Genomic DNA, 11,082 nt, shown 5'->3' with positions numbered 1-11,082 from the left:
ACAGAGAGAGAGAGAGAGAGGGAGGGAGAGAGAACAAGTGGGGGAGGGGCAGAGAGCGAGGGAGACACAGAATCTGAAGCCGTAATCTGAAGCAGGTTCTGTGTGTCAGCACAGAACCTGATGCGGGGCTCAAACACATGAACCATGAGATCATGACCTGAGCTGAAATCGGACATTTAACTGACTGGGCCTCCCAGGTGCCCCTAATTACATGATTCTTAAGATGTGTTATGCCAGAGAGTATTCAATGCCACAATAAATGGTGTATTTACTTTATATTGTTTAATGAAAAAATAAAAACTGAAGGTATACTATAATTTTACTTTGTAAAAGTTATATATTTATATGCATAGGACAAGTTTGGAACTATATATATATGAACAATGATTACTATCACTGGGTGGGATTAAGAGGTGAAACACTTATTTTTCTTTCTTTCTTCCTTCTTTGTTTTTGAGAGAGAGATAGCTCAAGTAGGGGAGGGGGAGGGATAGAGAGAGAGGGAGAGAGAGAATCTCAAGCAGTCTCCACACCCAGTGTGAAGCCTGACGGTGGGGCTCAATCTCATGACCGTGAGATCATGACCTGAGCCAAAATAAAGACCTGGATACTCAACTGACTGAGCCACCCAGGTGCCCCTTATTTTTCTTTCTAAAACATCTATTTGATTTAAAAAATGTATCTAATATTTCCAAAAAAAAGCAAAAATGTAGAGACAGTAGATCAATGGTTGCCTGTGGCTGGGAGTGGGAACGGGATTAACAGTAAATGAGTCTGAGGGATTTTATGGAGAATCTGTAAATGTTCTACAACTGATTTGATTTGCATCACTTGGTAACATTACTAAAAATCCTTGATCTGTGCACTTGAAATGCATGAATTTTTATGATATGTAAATATGCCTCAATAACATTAAAAAGTCTTTCTTTCTTTTATATATATTTACAGATATTCTTTTTTTTAAGTTTATTTATTTTGAGAGAAAGAGATGTGGGGGGGGGTGCAGAGAGAGAGAAGGAGAGAGAGAATCACGAGCAGGCTCTGCACTGTCATTGCGAAGTCTGTTACAGGGCTTGAACTCATGAACTGTGAGATCATGACCTGAGTGAAAATCAGGAGTCGGACTCTTAACTGACCGAACCACCCAGGTGCCTCTATTTATATGTATCTTTAAAAAAATTAAAGCAACGCACAAGTATTTAAAGTGCTCTATTCCCACACCTAGCTCTACTTTCAAAGCATAACAGTAGTAGTTGGTGTTTAACCCTGTCTAGCCTTTTTTTCTACACAGAATCCAAGGATAACATACACATTATAGATACATATTTTTTGCAACTCTCTTCTCTCTCTAGACATACACTGTAGGGCACGATAAAGTTAACAGTAGCTGCTCTGGGATATGGGATTAGGGGTGGAGGGAGTCGAATGGGGGTGGGAAGGGAGAGGCACACTTGAAAGTTTTAGTTTCTTTACTTTCCTGTCATTTGCATGTTTTTGTTTTTTTTTTTTTTTGGTCAGGAATGTTTGGAGTTATCAACCCAATAAAGATATTGGAATAAGTGATACCATTGAATGCTTCATGCCATGCCGTCCACCTATTTAAAACAATTTAGAAATTAATCTAGTGCCAGGCACTATACTGAGTGCCTGAGATATACTGTCTCATTGAATCCTTATAACAATCCTACGAGGTATGCAATACTAAGGTCTCACTTGACAGATGAGTTAACTAAGACCTGGAGAGACTGATTCACCAAGGTCGCACAGCTAGTATGCACAGAACCCAGACCTGTATACCACAGCATCTCTTCTCCCTGAAGCAGATTCATGTTCTTCTTGGAAAGCCCAGCTTTAATGACCTCATTGCATGTGCATGTGTAGTCCTCCCTAACCCACTCATGTCTTCAAGGTGCTTACAGTCTGGGGAGGTGACAGTCAAAACAATTACGATCTGGTGCTCTAAGATCTAAGAACCTCAAGGACTCTTTCAGGAGGGTAAAGAAAGGTGAGGGCGATTGGAGGTAGGGGCAGGTGTAGAAAGGGATTTGAGGCCTGGCTCAGGTGGCTCAGAAGTGTTACAGATTCTGGTATCTACAGTGTTGAAGTTCAGTGTGGCTGGAGGGTTAAGGTGGCCTGAAGGAGGGGCAAAGGTAAGGACAAGTACCTTGAAACTTAAGGCCAGATCACCAAACTTTTAAAGTTGACTTAGAGTATTCATATTTTATTCCGTGAATGACGCAGAGCTGTTAAAATATTTGAATCTGGCGTGTTAGAAAGGGGCCCAGAAGGAACTGTTGTGGGGGATCCCTCCTGGACTCCCAGCTCTCCAAATCCTGTTGCTGGGTGGTCAGGTCATTTCTACCCTAGGCTGGGAACTCCTTTGGGGCAAGGACCTTGTGTCATTCACCTGTGCATCTTATCCAGCACAGCACCTGGTATGCAGCAGGGGCTCAGTAAGGGGCTGAACTGGCTGGCAGAATGCTGTACCAAGAAAGTGCCCACGCGTGATTCTGTAAAATAAAAAAGCAAAACTTCATTTCTTCCCTAGCATTGTCCAGGTAGGTGTCCAGCCAGTCTGACCCAACTATAAGGAGGTCAGAGAGGTCCTGGCCTCAAACTCAATTCCAGGTAGGTCCACTGGGGTGGGAAAAAGAGAGGTGGTTGCTAAGCTGCAACTTCTGTTCAGTACCTGCTATGTGGTGGGAGAATTCACACCTATTGTCTTTTTCCATGTCTCCAACAGCTCCTAAATCGCAATTATTGACCTAGTTTCCCTTACCATAACACGGACTATCAGAATGGTTCTCTAATTTGGTCAAGGTCACACAGCCGGTAAGTGTAGGAGGGGCGGAGGCTGGGAGAGAAGCTTTTAAGTCAAAGCCCACTGGCCTCTCCGTCCTTCACCTGGGGAGGCGTAGCGGAGCCTACTCGGCGGCATAGCCTTTGGGTTTGGGGGGCGTTCCGCACCGGGGCGCAGGGCCGAAGAGGCCCGCTTGCCGCGGCATCCGGGAGCCGCTCCCAGATTCGGAAGTTACGAAGTTTCCGTGGATTTCGCTTGCCTCCCTGCGCAGCTCGTCCCCGCTCCGCAGCAGTTACGCCGCTAGCGCAGCAGGGCTCAGGTGCTGCAGCGGGCGGGGGCCTGGCGCCGGGAGAAAGGCGGGGACGCAGCTTACGTAAGCGTCCGCTCGCAGGTGCATGAGGCCTCCACCAGCGTGTGGTCCCTGCGCGCTCCCAGGTGCGCAGTTGGCGCAGGCGGCGGCGCGGCACGGCGCCGGCGGGCGCTGGCTGGCGCTCTCAGGTACGGCAGAGTGCGCGTGGAGGGGGCGCGCAGCGAGCGAAGGGGCGGGCTTTCCGTTCCCCAGCAGCCGCGGGGCCCGCCCCCCGGCTCGGCCAATGGGCGCGCTGGGCGGTGTCACGTGCTCGCCGCCGCCGCCGCCGCCGAAGCGGAGACCGGAGCCGCGAGCGCCACCAGGGCAGCAGCCGCCGCAGCCGCCGCCGCTGGGCAGAGGAGCCGGAGACGCGGGCGGACGAGGTGGCGGCGGCGGCGGAGCGGGAGCGGGGACCGGGCGCGGGCAGAGCGCGGCGGCGCGGGTAGGCTGCGGCGGCGGGGTAGGCGCCTGCGCGGCGGGCCGTCCCGGGCGGGCGGCGGTTAAGGCGGCGGTTGAGGCGGTTGGCGGAGCCGGCCCGGGCCCCGCATTGTTTGTTGTGCGTCCTTAGCAGCGGCGGCGGCGGCCGCGGCGGCCCGGGCGGAGAGCCGGGAGCAATCCTGGCCCCCGTGGCTCCGGCATTGTGGCCGCCGCTGCGGTGCCCCGGTCGCTTCGGGCAAGGGCAGCGGGCAGCCTTCCTCACCTTCGTGGGGACGGGGTCCCGGCCCCGAGCGAGGGGAGGGCGTGGGCAGTGTGGGGGGACCCGGCGCCGGGGCTCTGGGTAGGATGGAGGGCCAGGGGCTCCGGGCAGGTGTTGGAGGACGTTGGGGGCAGGGGCAGGGAGCGAGGCTTCGGGGGGCTGGTGGAGGGTGTGGGCAGACTTGGGGGGAGAATGAAGGGTGGAGGGATCCGGCCCAACGGGGCTGGAGGGCCTTCGGGCAGGTCCGGGGGCCCACTGGGGCCAGGGCGAGTGCGAGAGGGATGGAGGACATTGAGGCGTGTGGGGGGCAGTCTGTGGGGGGTTCGGGAGGGTGTGAGGGAGGCCTTGGGGACGGTAGGGGCGAGTGTGATGGGCATAGAAGGAGAAGATTAGGGACTCGAGGGAGGAGTAGAAGAAGCGGATGTCCCGGTTGGGGCTGCGTGTGAGGGGCAGGAAGAGGGGGCAGACAGAAGGAAGGCCACCGGACAAATGTGAAGAGAAATGTGGAGGAAGGTGTCCAGGTAGGGGCTAGTGTGGTGGGGGAGAGAGGGACCGGAGGTGTCTAGGGAACTCTGGAGTGATGGTGAGGGAAATGGAGGTTTCCAGGCAGGAGGTGTGTGTGAGGGTAGGCCCAGAGGCTTCTGGAGACCTGTGAGGGATGTGAGGACTGTATCTGGCCAGCAGGTGTGTAGGGGAGACAGGAAGGAGGCAGGAGGGTGTTGAGGCTGGACAGGTGGGCCATGTGAAGGAAGGGCATGTTAGAGGAGAAGGCAGGTGTTAGTGTTGCTCTGGGGAGATCAGTATGGGGGGGGAAGGAGGAAGGCGATTGGAACAGGGCCAGAGTTTGAGAGAAGTGAGGACACTAGAGTAGGGTGATGGGCAGTGACAGGAGATGTCTGGACAGGAGGTGTGCAGGGTATTTAGCGGGTAGCAGGAGGAGTGAAATGGAGGGTGTTCTTGTGGGAAGTATAGATGTAGGTGGGGGAGCAGAAAGAGGAAACTTTGGGGTTGGACATCAGAGCGGACAAGTGGAGTGGGGTATGTGTGAGGTAGAGGGCCAGAGGTGTGAGGGGTGAGGGGAATGTTCTTGGAGTGGCTGCTGAGGTACGAAAACAGATGGAAGGAAATGTTTTGGGGGCAGGAAGTGTGGAGGGAAGTTGGGGAGGAGGGGGGTGGTACAAGTGTGAAGGGAAATCAGTAGAGGGAGGTGGTAGGGGATGGGTTGGGAGGGGAGGGATGCAGGTCTAGAGTACAGTATGTAGAGAGAGGGAAGTGTGGCTTGGGGGTGCTAGATTTTGTCTGGTAGAAGGGGTTAGGCAGGGAAGAGAGGAAAGAAAGGCGGGGAAGACAGGATATTTTTGGATAGAGGATGTAGAAGAATGCATAGTGTCTATCATGGGGTAAAAGAAGAGCAAGGTAGGGAGGTGTGTGAATGTGTCTGTGACTAGAAAGGGGTAGGTTCTGTATGGTATTGGGGTGGTGGTAATGGAAGCAGATTACCTAGGTTTTAGGGGCAGGAAATAGACTATTCAGGTTGGAGGGAGTTAGGAAAACAGGTTGCTTAAAAGAGAATGAAGGAGCAGGATGCTGAAAAGTGAGAGATTGGAACACTTTGAGTCTTGAGAAATTAAGAGAGCCAAAAATTTTAGGTCACTGGAAATATAAGAAAAGGCAGAGTGCAGAAGTTGGAAAAACAAAAAGCAAAACAAAAGAGAGGGAATTACATTCTAGGCATGGAACTGAAGTGTGTGTGTGAGTGTGTGTGTGTGTATGTGTGTATGTATCCTGGAATGATATTAATGAAAAATGGAGGACATTAAGCCCTTGTACCATACCTGAAAGTTCATGCCTCTAGGATCAGAGAGATCAAGAAACCCGATTTTAGTTCCAGAACTCTGTGAATGGGGAAAGGATAAGGGAGAGCTCAGTAGTACACACTCCCAAGTTTGGAGGAGGTGTGTGGTGGGATATTGTCCTAGCACATTGGCCTGACAAGTGGGCAAGTAGAAGAGCCATCCAGGGTTGTTTGGAGTGTACCACAGTGAATAGAAATAGGATTGTAGCAGGTGCAGGGCAGATGTCTTTGTGAAGATACTGCAAGAGAGCAGGGCCCGGTGTCAGTAGCCTTTGAAGGCTATGTATCAGGGAGGAAGGGATACCTTGGTGCAGTGTCTCAGCTTCCCTGGTGCTTTCTGGGTAATGGGGCAGTTTTCAGGCTTTGAGTGATGTAATATCTGAGTCCCATGCTAGAGGCAGACAGAGGTAATGTACATCCAGCTCCTAAAAGTGGCAGCAATGGAGCTCTGAGATTCTTTAACTCCCTTTCAGGGTGCAAAGAGCTGATCCTGGTTTGTCGACTTTTTCTCCCAAATAGTTGAAGAAAAATTTAGTTGGAGGCTGTTGGATTTTCTGGTATTTTGATTTGAGTTAGGGAGTATATTGTTAGCTTTATTGAGGAAAGACTTTTGGGTTGTGTGGACATAAAGCCAATCAGCTTGCCAAACACATAGGAAATAACCTTCAGGGGTTTGAGCACAGATATTTCAGTGCAGGTCTCATTCAGTGTTCTGTGGCTTGTGTTAGATTCTTTGGGATTTGGAAGGATTAAGGAAACTACTTTGAGACTGCCTTAGTAAGCAGGGTTTTCTAGAATCTTGAAAAACGATTTCCCTTTTGACAGTAGAAAATTCAGTCCTGTCAGATTTTGCAAAAAAATAAATTATTTCATCATGTTGCAGAAATAACTTCAATTATCGCTTTGAGAGCTTCATGTAGTGTGTAATGTAGTACCTAGTATGATTTCAAATAAAAGGGCTGCTTTGATACCTTGGGAAGCTTTCTGGGTTGATTAGTTTTCTCCGTTTGTCAATTTAGGAAGTATCTTAATGCAGCCATTGTATGTTCAGATAAAAAGTTTGAGTGGAAATGGGAACCTTGCCTAAATATAATGAGGGCTGAGCAGAATAACACATTTTAAGTAATCTGAATCTGTAAATATAAATATTTAAAAAATAAACTGGGAGCTAATCATTTTTAAAATCCAAGCTTGAAGTGCATCATGAAGGCAACAAAATAATGCTCTGAAGTCATTGCTATAAGATTTTATTTTTGGACGGAAAGGTTTTTAAAGTATAATACACCTTTCATTGAAATTCTTTGCAGTATTTTGAGATTTGATTTTTGTATAGAATGTAATTATCAGGAACATGTTTGACCCCTTTGGCTCCCTGGCAGAGAATTTGAGGAGTAGGGTGTAAGATGAATAGAGTGACCTTTGAAAATTTTCTCCAATATGGCTATTGTTTCCTCCTTGTATTTTTTAAGTCCATCGTGTTAGTTCATTTTATTGATTTGGGGCAAGCAGTACTTTCTTGCTCTGAATACTCAATTCTGGAATAGTGTTGTGATTATATGTATTGTTCCGTGAAATTCTGTGGTTTGAGATACATTGTAGGCACTTGAAAATACTGTCCTAAGTTTATGAACCAAGGAAAGCAGGTTATTTAGACTTTGTAGGCTAAATAATTGGGTCTGGTTTTATTTTCGCTGTTGACTTGCTGGACAAGATACTTAATCCCTTAGAGCTTGTTTTTCCTCCAGAAACCTGACTCTATCTACCTCCCATGAGAATTGAGATGGTTTATATAAAACAAGTTTAAGTCTTTCAGGAAGATTACAAGTATGAAAATACAGGGAGTAGATGTTATTTCTTTGGTTCCTTTTTTCTTCTTAGCGTGGTCAAGTAATAATTGGTACTTAAGAATTTGGTGTTAGGCGGATTAATTTGTAGTGAGAAACTTGGATAGAGATGAAACTTCTGTGAATGTCAGAGATGTCTGCAAATTGAAATTTGTTCATTCTTGCTCTACTGTCTCTATCTTTCCTGGCTCATTTTTGCAGTTGAGTGTTGGTGCTGATTTGAATTCTTGCATATGAGCAGAAGATTGTGAGAGACATTCTGCGTTGTGGCTGTAGCCCGAGATTGCTTCTAAGCGCAAATTTTCCAGGGATGGAGCACTTCTGTCACTCAGTGAATTCACTTCCTAAATCAGGAATAATAAATACATTTTCCTAGGTATTTTGCAGGAAATCAGCTAATTCTAGGTGACTTGAACAGGAGAGTAAAGCTATTCCTCTTCCAGTGGCATTAAGCCTTCTTTTGTTATTACTGTTTTTTGTACTTTTTAATTTATTTTGAGAGAGAGAGCGTTTGGGGAAGGGGCAGAGAGAGAGGGAGAGGGCAAGAGTATCCCAGGTAGGCTCCACACTGTCAGCAGAGAGCCCATCGTGGGCTCGAACTCACAAACCAACAGATCATGGACCTGAGCTGAAATCAGGAGTCCCACGCTTAACTGACTTGGCCACCCGGGTGCCCCATTAAACCTCATTTTTACGATTTATTGAATACTTTTTCCTTTTTCAAGTTTTAATTCTCAAATTATCACCTATTCTTTTGGCATTTCTGACAGGTTATATACACTGTTTGAGGAGGAATGATATTTAAATGCTTTAAAAATGTTTATTAGTTGGGTGCCTGGATGGCTCAGTTGGTTAAGTGTCTGACTTCGGCTCAGGTCATGATCTCACAGTTCGTGAGTTCAAGTCCCATGTCGGGCTCTGTACTGACAGCTCAGAGCCTGGAGCCTGCTTCAGATTTTGTGTCTCTGTCTCTCTCTGCCCCTCCGCGCTTGCTCTCTCTCTTTCTCTCTCTCTCTCTCTCTCTCTCTCTCTCTCTCTCCCCCTCTCCCTCTCTCTCTCCCTCTCTCCCTCTCTCCCTGTCTCCCTCCCTCCCTCCCTCCCTCCCTCTCTCTCCCTTCCTCAAAAATAAATGAATATTTAAAAAAATGTTTATTAGTTGTAAAAAGTCTTCAAAATGCTGGTTGTGATTGACATTACAAAAATGTAAATAGTAAGTTGCTTTTTAGACCTTAATTTAGTTGGGCTTGGTAATTCCCAGTCCCGATAATAGTCTTTCTGTGCTAGCTGACTTTCTTTTCTTTTCTTTTCTCTTTTTTTTTTTGAGGCGCAGAGGGAGAGGGAGAGAATCTTAAGCAGGCTAGCGCAGAGCCCAATGCAGGGCTTGATCTCATGACTGTGAGATCATGACCTGGGCCAAAATCAAAGTCAGATGCTCAACCAACTGAGCCACCCAGGCACTCTGATCTATTTTTTTTTTTTTTTTTTTTTGAGATTTTATTTGTAAGTAATCTCCACATCTAATGTGGGGGGTCAAACCCATAACCGCAATCAAGAGTCCCATACTCCACCAGCTGAGCCAGCCAGGTGCCCTGCTGATCTGTTCTTTACTCTCTTATATAAGGTTTGGACCCCTCCCTGTTACCCATCTTACTGCTCTTTGTTTTCATTTGTTTTGCATAGTTCCTTTCATTGGAAAATTAGTTGTTTTTAAAAATTTGTTCAACTGTGGAAAATCTGTTTCTGACAGGTAATTATGAGAGGCTTCATAATCCAGTCTAATTTTAGAAAACTTTATTGAGAAATGTAAGTTAAATTTATGTCAGTTAAAACAGAAAAGAGTAAAGTAATGAGGCCAAATTAGTGGTGATATAAATATTTAAATGGTTTGAGCCTGAAAGATCTGCAAGTCTGTAACTTTTAGGTCTTGCATTGAATAGTGAGGTAACCACATGACCTGGATTGTCACTTTCATGCCTAATCTAACCTAGATCTTGTTTGAAGGGTCCTTGAAGTACATCTTTTTTGAGGAGTATGGTGTTTGTGTCACAAGACATTCCATATATGTGTGTTGCTGTGTGAATGAATGCCATCCTAAATTTTAGTTATTTGATACTAAAATTCTCTTAACTTATGACATAGCTAACACTGTGTAGAACATCTGCTTTCTTTAGTTAACTTTAGCACAACTTGAAGGGTTATAGTTCATTATATCCATTATAAAATCACAGCCTTGCATTGTGTGACTTCATGGTTCATTTCCACTTAAAGAGTGAGAATTCTGCAGCATGTTGTGTAATAAATTCTGAGGCATTTCTGGGTCATGGATAAGGTGTAGTTTCTTAATGCACCTGCAGAATTTCCTGTTCTTTGCAGTTTTCCAGGTACCAGGACTTTACACAATATCCTATTGGGCAGATCAGCGTTTTGCTTATAAATTGAATTTAACCGTATTAATACAATTGGCATAAAGCGAATAGTAATTGTCCTAAAGACTGTCTAGATTTCTTTTTTTAATCATGCCTACCTGTTCTGCCAGTTTAATTCAGCAAACATGCATTGACTTTAGGCTCAAAGGCATGTTTTGTGCCAGACCGAAGATTTTTTAGTAGGGCCTAATAATACTCTTTTGAGTAAAGAATAGATCCTTCCCTAGGTAGATTGACCCTTAATGTGAAAATGGGGTCTGTGTCTTTGGTTACCAGTGTTCAGTTGGCATAACTGAAAATCAGTGTACTTTAAAAGACAGATGGGTAGTGACCTGATAAAGAGATGATTTGTTTCTAACAGTTAAAATGGAGGCAGTTTATTCTTACGATATTTATAACTCCAAGTAAATCTAAAAGTCCTCAAACATTGGATCTAATCACAGGCTTTTGTGTGACTTAGACAACCTACATTTTAACCTAATGAAGTACAGGGTAATGGGTAGCTCTTGACTTAACTCTGGAAAATTCAGTTTTAGTTAGCAAAGCTAGTGAACCAGAGGGGAAAGGTGTTACAGTTTTGATAATGTAGGTTAGTGGCTGCAGAGAGTAACATCTGGAGCCCTTGGTATGCATATTTTCAGTTGTTTTTGAAGTAAGCTGTAAATAGGCTTTTAATGTCAAGGTTAGTATGGAAGAACAGGTATGAAACATATTAGTGATGAGGTGCTGTCTTGGGGCACGTGCGTGGCTCAGTCAGCTGAGCATCAGACTCTTGATTTTAGCTCAAGTCATAATCCATGGTTGTGGGATTGAGCCCCGTATTGGGCTCTTTACTGAGCATGGGACCTGCTTGAGATTCTCTTTCTCTCCTGCCCTCTCCCCCTGCTTGTGCGCCCTCTCTCTCTAAAATTAAAAAAAAAAAAAATTTTAAAAGGTGGTATCTGAAAAATAAGTATTAACTGTGATGCTCTCATATGCCTGCTTTGTGGTAAATGTTGTGGAATTATACAAAATTGGCTTTTGAGGGGTGCCTGGCTGGCTCAGTCGGTAGCATGCATCTCTTGATCTTGCGGTTGTAAGTTTGAGCCCCATGTTGGGTGTAGAGATTACT

The 11,082-nt window shown here is 46.0% G+C and overlaps 1 protein-coding gene across 7 annotated transcripts in view; it reads left to right on the top strand.

The window, feature by feature from the left end:
* The first annotated feature begins 3,179 nt into the window (after positions 1 to 3,179).
* Positions 3,180 to 11,082, top strand: part of LOC122204864 (basic proline-rich protein-like) — a 78,642-nt gene continuing 70,739 nt past the window's right edge. For 6 of the 7 annotated variants that reach the window (XR_006195817.1, XM_042912632.1, XM_042912630.1 and 3 more), the window contains exon 1: positions 3,180 to 3,591. Coding sequence is in view for 6 of the 7 variants with exons in the window: in XM_042912632.1 (XP_042768566.1) it covers positions 3,196 to 3,591 (396 nt within the window). In the remaining variant the exon portion in view is untranslated. Of the gene's footprint in view, positions 3,610 to 11,082 lie in introns of all 7 variants that reach the window. The other variant, XM_042912635.1, reaches the window with a different exon arrangement.

Source organism: Panthera leo, chromosome D4 (assembly GCF_018350215.1).
Source record: "Panthera leo isolate Ple1 chromosome D4, P.leo_Ple1_pat1.1, whole genome shotgun sequence".
NCBI classification, from domain to species: Eukaryota; Metazoa; Chordata; class Mammalia; order Carnivora; family Felidae; genus Panthera; species Panthera leo.
The sequence above is the reverse complement of the archived record's forward strand: the minus strand, read 5'-3'. Positions and strand labels throughout refer to the sequence as shown.